General features: G+C 48.4%; 1 protein-coding gene and 2 long non-coding RNA genes across 9 annotated transcripts in view; 1 reads left to right on the forward strand and 2 right to left on the reverse strand.

The window, feature by feature from the left end:
• Positions 1-19,639, reverse strand: part of LOC123503815 (ribosomal protein S6 kinase alpha-5-like) — a 59,739-nt gene that overhangs the window by 8,831 nt on the left and 31,269 nt on the right. Inside the window, exons 1-2 of one of the 7 annotated variants that reach the window (XM_045253861.1) lie at positions 15,495-15,644; positions 13,533-14,068 (exon numbers count right to left, since the gene is read on the reverse strand). The exons of 4 other annotated variants lie outside the window; for them this stretch is intronic. In XM_045253861.1, coding sequence (XP_045109796.1) covers positions 13,533-13,710 — 178 coding nt within the window. In that variant the 5' untranslated portion in view covers positions 13,711-14,068; positions 15,495-15,644. Of the gene's footprint in view, positions 1-13,532; positions 14,069-15,443; positions 15,645-19,639 lie in introns of those variants that run through there. 2 more of the 7 variants (XM_045253858.1, XM_045253859.1) reach the window with 2 other exon arrangements.
• LOC123503824 lies at positions 1,471-8,604 on the reverse strand. Its single transcript, XR_006674617.1, has 2 exons — positions 2,367-8,604; positions 1,471-2,190 (listed from the first exon to the last, which is right to left on the reverse strand). It is a non-coding gene; the product is annotated as an uncharacterized LOC123503824 (long non-coding RNA).
• LOC123503823 lies at positions 15,853-16,697 on the forward strand. The gene is made up of 3 exons (XR_006674616.1): positions 15,853-15,986; positions 16,143-16,347; positions 16,498-16,697. It is a non-coding gene; the product is annotated as an uncharacterized LOC123503823 (long non-coding RNA).

Consider the following 19,639-nt stretch of genomic DNA (forward strand, 5'->3'; position numbering starts at 1 on the left):
TCCGCCACCTAGCATTAATACCAACAAATGTCTCATCCTTTTCTTGCCCGTTTCTTTCTTTCTTTTGTATTCTCATCACGATTACTGAAGGAGGAGAGAGAGAGAGAGAGAGAGAGAGAGAGAGAGAGAGAGAGAGAGAGAGAGAGAGAGAGAGAGAGAGAGAGAGAGAGAGCTGTTTGTCGTGGTGGTACATCGTGCATAAGTAATACCAATCAATAGGTAATAGCAGGAGGCGATCTTAGGACACGAGGCACCGTCAAGCTGGCCCGCAGTTCCTCCTTCCTCAACCTTCAAACTCTTGGTCGCCTCCCAAGACACACCTTCCCCGCTGCCTTCGTCCGGAGCTATGCGATCTTTGGCCAACCTTTGTAAGGCACACGCGTGATATGTGTAATATTATTAGTTTGAGGCATCGGGTCTTCCCTTGGTGATTCTCTGCTTTATGTATTCACTTCTTGTTTTGGTGGTGGTGGTGGTGGTGGTGGTCGTGTTACTAGTGCTGTCAGTGTTTGGGTTTGGTTGTTTTATTTAAGGCTCTGGTTCTTGCTCTTGATATATTAAGTGTGGCAAGAGTCTGCCCGTCCGGCACACACGCGCCAGCACACACACACACACACACACACACACACACACACACACACACACACGAATCCTAATATATTAATGTGGTTACACGTGTCAGAAACACACACAAAGACACACACACACAAACACACACACACACACACACACACACACACACACACACACACACACACACACACACACACACACTTATCAAAAGCATCATGACAGATAACACCTCAAATCAACTTAACTTTGCCCTGCTCCCTGTACCGTCCCTCCTTCATTAGCACTAGCGTGTGTGTGTGTGTGTATGTGTGTGTGTGTGTGTGTGTGTGTGTGTGTGTGTGTGTGTGTGTGTGTGTGTGTGTGAGGGAGGGAGGACGAAGGTGTGTCTGTATGTAGCGTGTTTTGGTGTGGTGGTGGACGTGCACAACATCACCAGTACTCAGGGAGAAATATTGACCTTTAAGACGGCTTGTTAGTTCTCAGCAGTTCCGCGTGTGTGACTTGCTGGCGTTACACGTGCACACCAATGATTCAACTGAGGAACAAGTGCATAGAGTGTCATATGTACTTTCCTTGATTCATTGCTGCTGTTTTAATGCATTTTTTTTATACATATCAGTCATATCGGTAAGTGCCAATTAGTGTGTGTGTGTGTGTGTGTGTGTGTGTGTGTGTGTGTGTGTGTGTGTGTGTGTGTGTGTGTGTGTGTGTGTGTGCTCGGACATGAGGGTTTGTGCAGCAATTATTCGCAGCTGGTGCCTGGGTGAAGTGGCGTCCTGCCTCGGACTGACGCCGCCACCACAGCTGCTCAAGTGTTCTCCCATGTCACTCTCGGGAATCTTTGACTTACACTACCTGTATCTACTATATGAGGAATGTCAGGAAAAGAAATCCTGTTGTGCATTGATTGGTAACTTTATTGATGAGATGACATTGGCCGGAGCTTCCAGTCACGCGAGGAGCACCAGACTGAGGTGCGGTGAGCCTGGAAGGAAGTGCACTGGAGTAGCGGTTTTGGTGGATTTACCGTGGTGACCTGCCGGCTAACGGGGAGGTCAGCTGGAGGGTCAATCAGGCGGCGTGCCTCTCACTAGTGCAACTTCCTAGCTACTACCCTCTTAAGAGCCCTTGCTGTGGCAGAGTATTAATAGCGCATTCATTGCTCTTCCAAGCCTCCACACGCACCAACGACCTCCTCTTCGTACTATTGACACCTTGAAGCGATGCGGCTTCCACGAGCAGGCGACCGTCGGCACCTCCCGCCACAGGTGTTGCTCACCTTCACACATTGCCAGTCTTACTATCAAAAAGATATTTTTAGGCCGGCACGACAGACGTGCCAAGCTGACGATACTGAGTAGATATGTTTGTGATCATCGTGAGAAACAAAGATAGCCATGTGATAAGGCAGCAACACGGGTGGCATGTTATGGTGGTGACGACGGCTGTGGCAGTGGGGGCAGCGGAGGCCACTGCATGACCGAGGAGGGAGCACGTGCTGGGCTGGTCCCAATCAAGGCCGCCGCGCCAACACCACCACCGCAGCTCCACCGTCGCCTCCCCACATTAGGGAGGGTCCCAGCCGCCACATCCAGGGTGTTTTTCACACGCTCGCTGCTGGAAAGGTCTGGCGTTGCCAAGGTTGTCACCACGTACTACTTCCCTTCGTAGTTATTTTCATAATCAGCAATAAATATATTCATTATTAACTTTTTCTCCATTAACACAATAAATAAAGGAAGTGGATGATTTAGTGGACAAAATGTGGGAACAAAACGACTAAGTAGGAGTACTTGTTGCAGGAAGCTGCCGTGAAACACTCGATCTGCCCAGAGCTGCACTTCTCCGGCGCCGCATTGTTGCATGACAGGTGTGAGGAATGTATTGGTGGCAAAGAGGCACGCGTTCTCTGCACTCTTGGGGAGAGAGAGAGAGAGAGAGAGAGAGAGAGAGAGAGAGAGAGAGAGAGAGAGAGAGAGAGAGAGCTAACTTCACACCCTAAAAGAGTACGTACCATCAAGTACCATTTCAATCAAGTCCCGACAGAGGGTGCAGCGAGCCTCGGGAAGCTCACGGATACGAGTAAGCGATCAAGCCAACTCACAAATGTCCTTCCTCGTAACCTTGCGCGTCCCCTCACCCGCAGTCCAGGGTCTTGTTAAACCCCCCAAACTCACGACCGCGGACCGTGGCTGAGGGGTGAGCTTCGGCAAACCTGTGGCGTGGAGTTAGGCAAGGAGTGACGAGGCCTCCCACACCTCCTGCACACCGTCACCGGCTTTCACCAACGGCCGTCCTTGGGTCATGATCTTGTCCCTCGCGTGCAGCCTCTCGGGAAGACGCCACACATGACCCACTCACCAGCCACGTAAGGCTATCGAGGTCATTTCTATTTTTTGGATGATCCCTTTAACCTTTCCCTTGGGAGTGGCACCTTTTTCATGTCCTTGACCAATTCCTCTCTTATGTAAGTTCCAATTTTATGTTTGTGAGAAAATATTAAACGTTAAAAGAATATTCGATGGTTATTTCACTCTAAGCTACTTGTTACATAAAGGAGTGATTCGTAATGAAGCAGCGTAGCATTTTATTCTCTCCTCTTCACTTAGGAGGCAGTGGATAAAAAGGTCCTTGCAATATTAAAGGAAAACATAATTGACAAGGATGAGAGCCGGAAGGTGTTGGCGGGGGGCGGCGGCGGCGGTGGCGGTGGAAGAACAACATAACATCAGCTACCTGGCTTGCACCTTACGCCGCGCACCTGTGTAGCCTGCAGCGAACTGATTCCACAAGGACGATACGGCCGCCACAAGGAAAGGTCATGACGTAAAGTGGAACATCAACAGCCTAGACACAAGTAGGTCAACAACCATGCACAGCCACGTCCCCTGTGCCGCCACGCAGGCCTTGATGCTTCACTTTTATTCTGATTCTGGATAATGAGAGTAATAAATGTTCACGGGAAGGGTCTGGGCTGGGGGAGGGGAGGAAGGACGGCAAGGGATCACACTACGCAAGTCACCATCTATTACGTCTCGAGTAGCGATCACCGCGGCCCGGCACTTGGTGGTGTGCCGCGCCGCCCTCCCTGCTCGCACCTCACCACTCGTCACTGCACTCCTGCTCGTCACTTTTCCATTGTTCCACCACCGGCAGTGACGTGCACCACTACCACCTTCTATCGCCGACATATTGACAACTTCTTCACCTAAAATGCATAAACTTTCCGCCTGACATATTCTCGCACTCACCTCTCCTGCATTAAACAAGAGTAAAGTGCGCCGCTATCACACCTGCTATTGCCAACCTCATGCCTTGAAATGTTTAAGAAGCTTTCATACTCCATCCCTCCAACTACAATAATGTTCGAATATCATGTTATTGTCACCACAAAATAAGGTAAACCATTGGAAACTCAAATTAAGTAATGGTCTAATGTTCTCTTCTCAATGCAGTACATGATTTGTTCTCCCTATTCAACGCTGTCACGCTAGAGTGTATTGAAAGTAGGGTATTTCCTGGTGCACATCCGACAAGCCAACAGCATGTCCCCATTATCGTAGTGTGGCTTATCTAGTTAATGTATGCGTTTTGCCAGGGCCATATCGCCATAGAGCAGCAGGCGGAGCTGGCTTGGCACTGGCTGGGTGAGCACGGTGGCGACGGTACGATAAACAGAGAAACTACAGAGAGTAAAAGTCGAGGAGAAAGTAGCGTGGCGGCTGGAATGGCTCATGAAAGGAAAGGTCTAAAATTCCTGTGTGATGGAGAGGTGGCGGGCTGTGGCACGGCACTGAGAATAGGCAAGTTCCCTCACTGTGATTGTGAAGAACAGATCAGATATTGCTGAAAGGAAAAAAAAATCACTCCGTTGGCAATCAGATACGTGCGATTAGCAACAAAGTGGAGCAGCCTCATGCAGGTGAGGGAGCGAGGTCGAGCGAGGCAGTGATGGGTGTGAGGGTGGGAAGGGGCGGGTGAGAGGCAGCGCGTCAGACTGGGCCAGTAGGTCAGGCGAACGGCAAGGGAGGGGGGGAGGGAGGAAGAGAGGGTCGCCTCGGACTAGAACCCTCGATGAAGTAATGTGGCACGATTCCTCAGAGCACGCACTGCCTGGACTCGTGGGTCCTCATGCCGGCGGCCCCGCACCGTCGGGAACCAGCTCGCACACACAAAGGACCTGAGGCGAGACGGAGTGTGGCAACAAGGCCCCCACCCATCCCTGCGAGACAGGTGAAAGGCAATCTTGTGCTGTAAGGTAAACAGGGAATAGCTACTAACGATACATCCTCATTTCCAGACAGTTGGCAGCCACATTACTGCCACATTACCATCCTGGGGCGTGAGTGGGCTGCAGACGATTCTGTACGATGCCATTCGCCACAAAAACGTGAGGGAAGAGCGTTAGTAGGTGAAGGGCGTATTGCGCAACCTCAGCCGCCTCTCATACTTGTGAAAACCTGCACCAGCCAGGAACATTCACTCCAGGAGAGTACCACAACCATGGTGACGCCACTCCCTCCCCTCCTCGTTGCATGGAACTCTTTTCACAGAACTTAAAGGCTTTGGCAAGACACTGGCGAGTACATTTATTTCACCATCTTCGTCGTTGTGACCATCATCACAAAACAGAAAGGGTTCATACCAAAAGCCAAATACATCAGGAGGAAGAGAAGCCACCATCCACACACAGCTGGTATTCGCATTGTACCTAATCGCTCCTTCCTATCTAGCGTTCTCAAGCGACACCCACTATGCAGGCACCAGGCTCGGCTCATCCTTCCATCACCTTGGCCTTGCTTCAAGAAAATATATGGCTGATAATTAAAGTTTTTGTCCAAAGCTGTATGGTAAGAACAGCCAGGGACGTCCTTGAGGGGAGGTGGCGGTGCTGGCAGTGATTCCCGAGGACACACTGATACCTGAATGGCTTACCTATACGTGTCTCAAGGAAGTATTACCATAATCATCACAGTCCTGACGCTCCAGCGGATATAATGCTGTTTCTAAGCTGATTATAAGCGCATTAGTGTTCTCCCGCAACAGAAGGTTTTGATGTACCTATCCCCCACCAGTACCAGCAGCAGAAACAGCACCAGCACCAACACAGCCGCGGCATGAAGGCCGGCGAGTGTGGGGGCGCGACGGCCGTGACGTGCACTTCCCTCATACCTCTTTAGGGGAGATGGTTCACCCTTTCTTACCTACACAGCTTTTACAACAAAACTCATGCCACTGTGTGTGTGAGTGTGTGTGTGTGTGTGTGTGTGTGTGCGTGTGTGTGTGTGATAGGAGCAGCAGGAGCAGCGAGGTGGACACGGCCTCACATTAGTTGCGTGTTGAAAACCACAACATTTGCTTCACTGGGGAAACTTTCTCCTCCTTGTAGCCTCCAACTCTCCTCACTCTTTCTTTACAATTCGTCTTAACGTCATTCAGTGCTTCCCCTCTAGATTCCCTTTCCTTTTCCTTCTCTATCAGACCCGTTGTCCCGCGGTGATAGTACTTGGCCCACCCCGCCCCTTGCCTTCTGCTGCTGCCGCTGTAGCTGCTTTCGCTTCGAGGTTATCACTTTCCTTTTTCTCCGCCTTGTGCTCTGGTTTTAGCCACTCTTCACCTTCACTACCTCTCTCCTTCATTCACAGATTAGAACGTTGGATTTCAGACAGTATAAATACCAGCATGGGAGTCTTACTTTCACGCCACACGACATACTCGTATACATGCATGCCCTTGCTTGAGGCATCTAAGATAACATACTTAAGCACTTCAAACCATTTCTCTATTATCAACAAGAACCTTTTTGCTTGCTGACAGTGTTTTCTAGAGGTCTTATACTTGCCCCACTGACCCACTTATGGATTGCCATGAGGAATGTGGTGTAATACCATATGGGGTTACGTGTGTGTGTTTGAGTGTGTGATGACCGTGTTAGTCAGCGTAAGGTCATGCTATGGATCAATGAGATACACGATAAAAAGAAGTAAGGAGTAACCATATCGCTATTGATGTGTTGTTAGCTTCAGGCCAGCACCAGCCTGCCTCTCTCTGCCTCTCTCTGCCAGCACTGTACGATAACAACACTTCCTACTGCAGAAAATGCCCCCAACGCAGCAGAGGTGTGACAACTTTCACCTCGCATTACGTGGCACTTTTTTTGTTGTCTATTTCTTGATACACGGAATGAATCGACTGTAACGAAGAAGTGATAAAATGTGATAACATGCGAATACTAAAGTACAGAATATCACATTGTGACTCATCCTGGCAGACCTTGAGGCGAGGACAGGAGGCAGCGGCAGCAGCAGCAGCAACAGCAGCAGCCAGCACAATAAGGTGACGAGCCCCTTCACCCTCCCACGATATGAGGCAGATGCATGCACCACCAAAAAGTCCTGTAGTAGTTGCACACACCCAGATTACTTTATAAGTGTGAGGAACTTTTTTTGTTAAACATCATAATATGTTCTGGCGTGGCTTATTTGGTTTTACGAACTACTTCTGATAGTCCTGATATAGAATACTACGAGACTCATTGTTTTAAACAATCATCAGTCAGTGTTGAAGCGCCGCCTACGTGTGCTGGTCTCCTTGCTTACCAAACAGCGTGCTCCCACAACGCTGGGGCGGAATCAGTGTTGTTTCTCAGGAATGGTGTTGCCGACGCTGCCAAGAGAGTCTGGCCGTTGCCCAGACCCTTTCGTCACGCGCTGTCTTAATCTTCTCCCACTCCTCATAGTTAGGGAACATTGCTACACTGATGACACCAGCCTTCTGACAATATGACTTCTTTATGGGGCTCCCAGTATCAGACCTTCAAACCATTATTGTTAAGTAAAAAATGTTGTCAAGGTCTCCCGCAGGTGTGGGGGAGACTGTGCTTGACTTTCATAACATGCTCAGGGTCTCCAGGCCGTGCAAAGTATTCTGTTCTTCCCCCGCACTCCTCATCACCTGCAGTGTGTTCGCGTCACCACGCTCAACCAGGACCAGTAGCTATGTGCCACAGACCCTCCTCACACTCCATCATAGTAAACATTCCGGGAAAAAAAAGAATTTGCTGAAATGAGGCATAACCTTACAGAGTTCATATTTCCTACACTAATTTTCCCATTCTAAAACGCACTTAGACACCATAAATGTCTTGTCCATCCCATACGTAACGTTGCTTCTTCTTCTTCTTCTTCATGAGAGAGAGAGAGAGAGAGAGAGAGAGAGAGAGAGAGAGAGAGAGAGAGAGACGTATGTATGTATAAACATACCAGGCCTCACACGCCGAGCCTGCATCGTATCCAAGTCGGTGCAAACGTTGCCCCATGCAGCGAACTGACATCTGACCAACGCTCTACTTGATGCTGACAATTATCATATAACGTCATCCATAATATGTAAGTATATGAGCTTACAAAAGCGTGTTGGTGGCGTAACAAGAAACTCGCCAAATTCACGAGCTTGGCAGTTCAGTGACGTGACAATATCGATCATGTAAGACAACCAATGTTAGAAATGATATTAAGTGTAACGTTTCCTGGGATACCCGCACACTCCCCTGCACGAGGCTGTGTCGCGCTGGCTGAGTGACGCACACTCACGGGCTTCCCGGAGTTTGAGAACGTGAACCTTCCAGGAAGCAGGAGGAGAGGGGAGGCAACAGGCCAACACAGAGTCGTGGCTGTAAAGTGGCGACATTTGCACCCCCTCCAACCCTCGCCCCTCGGCCCTCGGCCCTCGCCAGGCGGGTTACTACTCCCTGTGCATGACGAGGGCGGTTTGTACGCAGTCAATAGAGGCGGCGTCTTACTTAACGTTACACTCCTGACGTCATTAATACTTCCCGCTCCTTCACACTCTGTACCCGCGACCACCACTTCACTCCTCTGCGTGTTGCTACTGTCTTGAGTCAGCCTCCCATCTCAACTCTCTTCGGAGAATCTGTAATCCGATGTTATGTTCGGTTCCCTCCCAATCAAGTTATGCGCTCTACTCTCTCTCTCTCTCTCTCTCTCTCTCTCTCTCTCTCTCTCTCTCTCTCTCTCTATATATATATATATATATATATATATATATATATATCTCTCTCTCTCTCTCTCTCTCTCTCTCTCTCTCTCTCTCTCTCATATGTTTGCCGTGCAGCGTCCAGCTCGACACTTCAGGAAGCTCCTACACACACACACACCAGCCAGGCAGGAGAGACGGGTCACCAGGGAGGCAGCCACCTGCCGCTGTGGAGGCGGACCTCACGGCCCATCCGTCACCTACAAGGCTGACGAGTTAGCAGCGCCCACCACCATCACTCGTTTCTCATCTTTACCTCCCAACACCCATAAAGGCTAAGAATTCTGTTGTAGCTTTTATTGAGTCGATAAACGTTCCTTGTCCTGTGCCACCTGCCCGCTCCTCAGACCCATTCAGCGAGAAGGTAAACACAAACCTCACTCGGGTTTCTCATGGCGACAAGGAATCCCCAGGTCACTTAGAAGGCAAATGGAGCGACCCTCACCACATCAGCCCCAGCAGCGTGGAGGTTAGGTGCCGGCTGGGGAAACGGAGGAGGGAGAGAGGGAGGGGAGACATTTCCTGGTGGAGCACAGTCAGCACACAGACCAGCCACCCCACTCAACACCACCCCACCCCATCCCTCCCTTGGTGAATTTACTTTCCACCTGCTGCTATTCCCAATATGAGTATGCACCTGGGAATGCCTTAATGAGGAGCACAGAGGGACTGGCCGATAACCCCTTAAGGCGGACAGGCAGACTGACAACACGAAGCTCTCGAGACAAGTGTGAATCGCTGAGTGCCTGTCTCGCATTTCTTTTTGTCACCACCTCTTAAGTACATGGACGCCTCCTTTGTGCCACGCAGACCTGCAACTCCTGCCATTGTTCTGCTCTGCTAACAGGTGAAATCTTTCCAGCCCAGTGATCTCTTTAGTCATGGCACCTCTCACTTGCCTCGCCTTGCACCGCAGCCACCCACCACCCACCCGAGCCGCCTCTCACCAGGCAGCATGTAAGTACTTTAGCTTCTCCGCGACGTGGTCATTCAGCACCTGACTTTATGAGGTCTTGCTGCGAGAGAGAGAGAGAGAGAGAGAGAGAGAGAGAGAGAGAGAGAGAGAGAGAGAGAGAGCGTTCACTCTCCTAAGCCATCGCCAAACTTCCCTGTGACGCAATAGGGAGGTATTTCCCCGCGACGCGTCCACGGGCGGCGGCGGCAGCAGCAGCAGCACCAACATCCAGACTACAGGGTTGCACAAAGTCAGGATGAGACAGGAAATATCGGACACACCAGCAGGTGCGGCGTGGCAAAGACCCCGTGCATGACTTCCAGCATTCGGTTATCACAAACCATTAGGAAACTGATGCAGCAAGAAAATCTATTGATAGAAAGACGGAAGACAGATAAAGAAACACCACCGATGTATCTAAAGCGCCGCACAGGTCTGCTGTGCAGGTGTCAGGGTGTGTTTGTCCGAGTGTCTGTGTGTCTGTGTTCACTGAACCCGCCTGTCTTCCTCGCAGGCCGAGGGCAGGCCGGCGGCGAAGGTCGAGGGGTCACAAGTCCCCTCAGCCACCACAGGCGGCACCACCACCCTCAACCCGTCCTTACAAACACACACACACACACACACACACACACACACACACACACACACATTTCACAAGTCACAAGTCCTCTCATCCACCACAGGCGGCACACCATCATCCTTCTTATAACACACACACCCACATATATATATATATATATATATATATATATATATATATATATATATATATATATATATATATATATATATATATACAATGTGGGTGTGTGTTATAAGAAGGGATGAGGGTGGTGCCGCCTGTGGTGGATGAGAGGACTTGTGACTTGTGAAATGTGTGTGTGTGTGTGTGTGTGTGTGTGTGTGTGTGTGTGTATATATATATATATATATATATATATATATATATATATATATATATATATATATATATATATATATATATATATACACACACATGTGTGTGTGTGTGTGTGTGTGTGTGTAATGTAGTGTATATGTCAATGATTGGGGTGGGGGGAGGGGTGGAGCAGGTGTGTGATGGCGAGGGGCGCCACATGGTGGCATGGTGGGCGAGGCTTTAAGGATTACCACCACATCTTCAACGTGTAAGGAGTATCGGCGAGCAGAGGCGAGGGGGCGAGGTGCATCTCGGCTGTGCAGCGCGGGGCGACGCCCCCGTTCAGACCAGACCAGACCAGACGGCGGCAAGGGTCAGTCTCATCGAGAATATTCCAGAGAGGAGTCTCCGAGTTTAAATAATGAAGAAAACACAAGAAATCATTAAATAACAATGAATAATATAGGGCATGATCTTTATCCTATCTATCGCACGCTAACGGTTCATCATTAATACATGATATTCTGAAACACATTTTTGTGGCACATGCAAGCAAAATATAAAAGATGTCACTCCTTTGGACCGTGGCCTCACCGGGGCTGAGAAGGTGAGAGGTGGCACACAGCTGTAATGACAATGTTCAGGACTCCATGCCAACTCACGCACCACCACTGCCGCCGTCACTACTTTGCACAATAACATCATTCTTTATCCGCAAGCTCACACAAAGCAGTGGTGAAGTCTTGTCTTGATAGGAATGGCGCTCCTCTGCTGAGTATAAATGTTTTGAGGCAAGATGACAGTGTTTGCGAGGGACCTGCAGCAACACGGAAGCTGTGCACACAGGGTCAGTTTCATTGAAATGTGGTGAACCATAACATGTTTAACAACCTATGAAAACTACAAACATAAGAAGTTGAACGTTAATTAGAAGTTTCTTGAACTAAAAAGAAAATCGAAACAAACTGAAGAGAATCGTCAAAAAATACAATATTATAAAATCCATCATCACACGAGGAACTCTGGATGGGAGTACTGGACAAAAACAAGCCCTCACTGCAGCATCCACTCTACGACCTTGGCGATACTTAAGCTCTACTCGTGTGATTGTACTACAACGCCATCCTAACATACACTGAGACTAGGAAATAAATACACTAAAAAAGCTCAATTCCTGCCACAAAACAAGCGAAAAGATCTTAGAGGCATTCTACGACGCAAATGTAAAGGAACCTATCGCATGAGACGGATAATTGCGTGCAGAAAAGGCAGGTGTGAGTGTGAGTATGTGTATGAGAGAGAGAGAGAGAGAGAGAGAGAGAGAGAGAGAGAGAGAGAGAGAGAGAGAGAGAGAGAGAGAGAGAGAGACTACTGGCAATCTCCTGGTACAGTACATCTTCCTTACGTCTCATTTTACGAACAGTACACCATTTTTTTCCAAGGATTCTGAACATGGCATATATCATCCCTTTAGTTAGTTAGTTAGTTAGTGTATGTGTGTGTATGTGTGTGTATGTATGTGTGTGTGCGTGTGTGTGCGTGAGGCCGGGTTGCAGTTCACGCAAGAATCAGGAAGTTAAGGAAGTCGAGGAAGACAAAGCAGGAAGTGATAACAAGGTAGGAAAGGCCTCGGATGCAGGCGAGACCGTGGCCATGAACACTTTCCACCGCCAGAACAAGCCAAGGATTTGCCCACTCGTATCTCAAGACATAACGCTGCTCTTCTCCTCATAAATGACAGACGCCTTACTTGTTAGCGATTACGTGATGCTATTACTCCCACAATTCCCGTCTGTTCCCTTTCAAGATGTTAAAAGTACAATTCACGCTTCTCATAGCACCATTTCATCCTCATTCGCTTTGCTGTTGAGGGCTAGCGATTATATGATACTGTTACTACGACTTGCCATTCCTCTCAACGATATTTAATCTTCTCAGTACCAGGAAGCGTTTTCATATTCATTCTGGTTACTATTTTGGCGATTTTGTACATTTTCAGAAACATATGTTGGGATTGAAACAGTAAAGACTCTGGCCATTAATCTTCTGACCTCCATGGACCCTTCCTAATGCAAATAAAATCGTATAATCATACCCAAAAAATCAAGGTAAAAATGCGTCTCAGTACTGAAGAGATTAAAGGTACAATTCACACGCCTCACACCACCATTCCATCTACATTCACTCAGCATGGCGTGTCGCTATTGAGTGTTGAGAAAGTACTGGCTGGGGATCCGTCAGCCGTGAAGAAAGAGAGAGCTGCTCACCAAAAGATGGACTCAGGGAGGGAACATTTGGCGTGGATGATAGAGGCTGACGGACGCCCCCCTCCCCCACCCCTCGAGTCAGACCAGCGGCCACACACCTGCTGCCACCGTACGGAACACACACCTGCTGGGAATGACCCCTCCCCCATTCCCCTCCATTACTCTCCGGAAACCTACAGGTGGCCCTCAACCCCGGCCAGTGTTTCATCAAGAGCTGCTTTTCCTGCACTGCTGACGTGAACACAGACGTCACATTTCCGTTAAAGAAGTGTCATATGGTTCCTTTCACTGTGAACGGGACCAATGTTTAGGATGTTGGGGACTGGAGAAACAATGACGGTGATAGTGATGTTGATGATGGTAGAGATACTAGTGATAATAATCATAATTATAGTGAACACAGACGTCTTTCCCTTAAAAAATGTCATATGGTTCTTTTCACTTTGCACGAGACCAATGTTTGGGATATTGGGGCTGGAGAAACAATGATGATGGTGATGATGGTAGAGATAATTGGTGATAATAAAAATAATGGTAACGACAACAGTATCAAGAACAACAAACACACACAATAACAACAAAGCCAAAATATGTAAATCCCCATCAGAGCACACCTTGACTACTCTTCTTGATCACCACCACCATCACCAACACCAACAAAGTATAGCGGCAGGTGAGATGCGCAGGTGTCTTCCCAAGAAAGCATCCCCCTTCCCCCCCACACGTTCTCTCCCTCTACTACCACCACCACCATCTTCGCTAACAAAGACTAAGACACAGGAAAAGTCGCTCCTATATTTACCTTTGCCTCCATCGACCTGGTTGTTGTTGAGGACGTCACTGTTGGTACTGCTGGCTCCTGAGTCCTGGCGGTGAGGGTAATGAGGATAGAACCTGCCCATGCCCAAATCTTCATCTTCTTCCTCCTCCTCCAATATCCCTAACCCTCCTCCAGGCTCCTCTGTTCTGTGCACGCCCATGGCGGCTGCTTGTTGTCACGATGATGGCGGCGAGAAAGGGCGTCCCACGAGGAAAGCCACTATCCTTGGTTGTGTCCGGAAGGCGTGGTCACTGTAAGCCGCAACACAAAGCAACTGTTGCAAGGCCCGTCAGTCTAAAGTATGTTACAGGCAGAGGCCGGTGTGGGCTGCCAGTGGTCTGGGTGGGTCATCCAACACTCTCACCACGAGGAGTCCAGACCGTCGCCTGCACCAGTGCCGGCACCACCTGTAGTTTGTTGGTGTTGGTGATCAGTCTCGTCACCACTCATTTAAAACACCGGGACAGATTTCACTATGAGGACGACCTTGTTCTAGTTTTGTATTAGACTTGCTGGCTCTGTAGGATACACACGTTGTATTTAACAGACGGAAATAAAGCAATTTCAGCAGCACGAGTTATCAAGTCACCTGTTATCATAGCTACCCTCTAAGCGCGGCGAAAGAATCTATTAACCTGATAACATTCACCTTGTTACCACGTCCAACACTCGGCGGCAACAGACTGCATGCCTCGCCTAACTGAGCACATCTTCCCTGGAGTATAATTAATCATCCCATCACTTCACCTATGGGAGGTAGGAGAGTCCCCGGGGAGGGGGTAGGGGGTAGGGGGACATGCCCACCAGTGAGAGTGACCCTGACAAGGAATGTACACCTAGTATTCCAATGCCTCGCCCCTCCATGTTTCGTGCATATTCATCATTACTTTACTAAGCTAAGGGTGGATAAGAAGCATCTCCTGTTGAGGCGCAGATGTTGAGGAGAGAGGCCATATGTCACGCACGGGGCTCCTGTCTAACTGTACGTGATCCGTTGTCTGCCGCCCGCATGAGGAACTGTGCCGAGAAAGTGGGTCATCTGCGAGCAGCGGCGCCCGTCCCTCGTTGCTGGCACGGCTGCCACGAGCACCCGGCCTTCACTTTTTCCTATCACGCACTCCACACCTTTCATCCCCTGCCTCCGCTGAATGCTATCCCTGCTCGGTGTGGTGCTTCCTCATGACCGTATGGCAGGATGGTGGCGTGAGTGGGAGGACGTAATAGCCACGAGAGGAGGAGCGGTGTGCGTGTCGGGTGAGGGTGACGGCAGCGAGGCGTGGGCTGTATGTCGCCTGCTGGTGCTGCCGCCTCCTGCACCACCTCACACGTCTACTGATCTCTCTCTCTCTCTCTCTCTCTCTCTCTCTCTCTCTCTCTCTCTCTCTCTACCATACACACACGCACACTATTTCACGCCTACACACTTTAGCCTGATCTAAGTGTTCCTTTTTTCCGTAGAAGCCCACTTAGGCAAACTTCCTGTCCCTAGAACCTTCTGCAGCGGCGAGGCTGCTGATACCTGTTAACCCTGGCGATCAGGGAAATGCAGATCGCACGAGGTCACGGAGCGAGTCCCCTGCATGTGATGGTGGCTGGATGAGCTAAACCAGATAAAGAACAGACGCCGCTTATCACTGCAAACACACAAGGGGAAATCCGTCACACTCTCACCACCACCTGCCACTGTTCGCCGGACCTGATTCACCACTCACTAGTCATATATATTGATCACAGGCTCCTAACAAGGGTAGCTATGATATTTTCTGCGGGCAGTCTGCTACCATGCCACGTCTGCACTCACACACCGTGTCTCCAGTAGCCTGGCACTGCTCTCCCGCGCACTTAGCAGACTACTACAGCCACACTGCAGTCCTCTCTCTTCACTTCACGCACCGTATACACAGTACTCAGTATACAATCTGCGTACGAGTGAGATAAATGCACCGTATGGATGGACGCAGCTCCGCCGACGAAAGCTACGAGGCGATCAGCTGACTACTGACTGAAACAGCTGAGTGTCACAACACGACCACCTGATACGAGAACAGTTGCCACACCGCGCAATATTCCCGGCACTCGCCACATTTTCTGGGAACGACCACCACGTATTCCAATAAGTTTCGACGCCATTTCATTTCCTGTACCCTCAGCAACTGCACACCAAGCTCACCGTGAACCATTACAAGGCCTGAATGCGAGAGAAATATGACGATAAACTGAGAGTATTTCACGGGGAGGCGTACGAGGCGAATGGCAACAGCGGAGAGTGTCTGGCAGTACACACAGAAAATTACTCTTGTGCGCTCCCTCCGTGAACGTGAACACCTAGCTATGTATGGACTGCACACACACACACACACACACACACACACGTCCATAGAGGCAACGGCGTGTGTGCTGTTGCCTGTTGTGTTGCGAACGTACGAGTTGTTGAACGTAAGCCTGTGACGAACGTTCGCTCCGTAATACATATCAAGACCACCTACGTATGAGAGAGAGAGAGAGAGAGAGAGAGAGAGAGAGAGAGAGAGAGAGAGAGAGAGAATCACGTAATCACAGCTACAGCATTAATTCCTCAAAATGTATCGACAGACAGATCACCTGCTAGCCACTTTCGCGCCGGCCATGAAGAGGAGCCACAGGGCCACACTTTCCACTGCCATCCTCCAGCTGCCGCCGCCCGCCACCCGCTGCGTCCCATGGGACGGTGACCCACGCTCTCCCCCTCCCCTGCCCAGCACCTGCCTTGCTCTCGTCTTCCCCTGATCTGAGTTAGGAGGGAGCACTGGAGACGCAGGTATGTCCGTCGCTCGGTATCATAAATATAACTCACATAATAAGCAGAGAGAGAGAGAGAGAGAGAGAGAGAGAGAGAGAGAGAGAGAGAGACGTATGTTCATGTCCACTACACGTAAGGCACATATTCCCCTCGTGTTGTTACCTTCAGGAGAGAAAGCTGGAGGGATCAACTCACCAGAACAAACCAGATAACAAACCAGGTGGAGAGAAATAACGAAACACAGGGAGATGGGCTGGCAAAAGTGTCTGCATAGTTCTAAAGAGTCTGTTACTGTAATATGGACCATTCTCTTTTAATTTCTGTATTTGTATATTTTTCTGTGGTCAATAAACTATCTGAATCAGAAATTTGTATCTGTCTGTCTGGCTATCTGTCTGTATGTCTGTGTATGTGCGTGTGTGTGGGTCTGTCTCTCATCCAGCAGCCGAGGGAAGCGACGGAGCAGTTCCCGCCGTATTGCAGTGTCCAAAATGCACTTTTTACTTTCACTTACTGTGGCAGGTTCCGGGGAGAAAGTCTCGCCCACCCCCACCACTACACTCCATGCCCTATTCCCTTCTTCCCTTCACCTACAAGGCCGCTATGTCCAGCTTATCAGTGGCCCACACACACACACACACACACACACACACACACACACACACACACACACACACACACACACACACACACACCTATAGAGCAGGTTAGCCATTGATTCAGCCAGTCAGTTCTTGGTGTGTGTGTTGTTGATCTAAGCAACACCACAGTCTCTATTTATATCAGTAACATCTGGCTTGTCATGCTACGACTATTTATGAAAGCGCCTTTGTTAGAGTTTTAGTGACACACACACACACACACACACACACACACACACACACACACCAAGCCCATACGTGCTTTACTCTACTCTACGTGTCAAAGAAAACGAGGGCAAAGTAACATAGAAAGTGGACGTTAGTATGGTGGACTCTGCTGCTTGCCATCTCAGCAACACAACACGTTACACCTCCGTCACTATAACAACACTGGACACTGCGTTGAGGGTTATTAAGGGAAGGAAGAGAGGACGGGGGAGGGCACGTGTTCCTGAAGATAAGCCAGTGGTGAAATACGTAATATTCTCAGCTTGTCTATACTAGAAACCAACGCAGCACCTCTTGGCCTTGACTGTATATTTATCTCTTTACATGAATACCGACAGAGAGAGAGAGAAGGGAGAAAGATGGGAGTGGAGAAATGGAGAGAGTAGGGAGGGGGTTAATCTCACGCACGGAATAGTCCCTCGAGACCTCAGGGATAGAGTGAGGTGATCAGGTAAGCCTCTGTCAATAGTCTAAGAAGTGGTAAGGTGGGCAGGTAGGAAGAAACAGCTGTACCTTGATACTAGGAACCTTCCTCACTGTCGCAACTCAAATACACCTAAGTTTACTCGCTACCACTTCGTCATTACTGTTTCCTGGTAAGTTTCTGCATTAGGTGACTGTAAACATAAGGTAAGTACTTGATACTGACTAAGAAGTGTAAATATATACGTGTAAATAAATAAATAAGCATGGAAAGAATAGAAAATGCTTACTTTCTCTTCTTTCAGCTCCCAAGTCACACAGTAAAACAAACACACGAAATGACAGCTTTCCACCAAGTTGAGTTCTTTGTCTCTCTGTTTACCTCTTAACCAATCAGCCAGCGCGAAGTATAAAGTTACACTGGTAAAGTTGAAGCAAGTTATAGGTCACCGTGAATGTTTAATAATTCACTGCACTACGTTCATATTACTCTGCTACTGAAAAATTGTCACAAGAAGCTCCTTATCTCCAGGTACTGATGGCGTGACTTAGAAGCAACCAGGTGCGAACAGATTATAGTGTAGGTTTGTTTACATCACATAAACTCGCCAAACGTGAACAAGAGTAAGATAGGATCTAATTTGTCAAGAAGAATTAGACGATTAGCAAGTGAAGAATTGTCACATGAAGCTCCTTATCTCCAGCTACTGTTGGCGTGACTTAGAAGCAATCAGGTACGAACAGATTATAGTGCAAGTTTATTTACATCACATAAAATCGCCAAACGTGAACAAAAGTAAGGCAGGATCTAATTTGCCAAGAAGGACCAGACGTTTAGCTACTGAAAAATCGTCACATGAAACTACTTATCTCCAGGTACAGTACTCTTTGCGTGAGTTAGAGTCTATCAGGTGTGAAAGGATTATAGCCTATAGGTTTGTTTACATCGCATACACTCGCCATAAGTGATCAAAAGTAAGGCAGGATCTAATTTGTCAAGGACCAGACGATTACACTAGATAAAGTCAGAATAACTTACCCCAATTTAAATAACCCAATGCAACTCTAGAAATCTTGAACTTCCTACCTGCTTCTATATTTCCAACTTTCTATGACTTGATTTCATTTTAAGAGGAAGATTTCAAGACATTTATCCCTTCTTTTTGGCTAACTCTTGAACCTACAAAGGGACTGGTAACTAAGTGGGCCTTTTATTTCATTTTATGTTGCTCTCTCTTACATAAAAAAAATAATAATAATAGCTGGGAGGAAGATGCGTATATGGGGCGGGGTGTTAGTCTCTATTTGATCCACAGTTTGGTATTCGCAGGAAAGATACGAGTAGTCTTCTTTGTGCGGGAAATGTTTGGTTACGCCACAGCGAGGAGGCAGCTTGGCCAGGCACACAACGCAGTGAGAGCAGCGCGAGGCCCCTGAGTGCGAGTTCCCGTGAGTCACTGCAACTTGTAACAAAGCGCCTCTTTCTATTCTCTCTCTCTCTCTCTCTCTCTCTCTCTCTCTCTCTCTCTCTCTCTCTCTCTTTCTTTCTCTGGGTATAATGGTATTGACACGATGAAAATAAATCAATGAAATGTAAATTGCTGTCACGAAGAGATGAAGAGGTATGAATTATCACGTCACCAATACCTGCTCCTTGGGGATTGGCACATTTAGTTCATCTTTTAATTCTTTCCTTTTTGTATCCCTTGACCAGAACCACCCTTACATAAAACACACAGATAGATAGATAAAAAGATAGACAGAGAGAGAGAGAGAGAGAGAGAGAGAGAGAGAGAGAGAGAGAGAGAGAGAGAGAGAGAGACTGTAATACTAGCGGTAGGTAATTGGCTGAAAGTAAATTTTGAACGGTGCTCCAGTGACGTCACAGGAACACTCCCTGGAGGTGAATAAATTTAAGAAGTGAGAATCAAGACGTGTAAGGGTAAGAGGCTTATCTATTCTTGCTCTATTATTTGTATTCAGTTTGTTTATTTCTTGCTTCTAATTCACTGATGGGA

This window comes from Portunus trituberculatus, chromosome 14 (assembly GCF_017591435.1).
Source record: "Portunus trituberculatus isolate SZX2019 chromosome 14, ASM1759143v1, whole genome shotgun sequence".
Lineage (NCBI taxonomy): Eukaryota > Metazoa > Arthropoda > Malacostraca > Decapoda > Portunidae > Portunus > Portunus trituberculatus.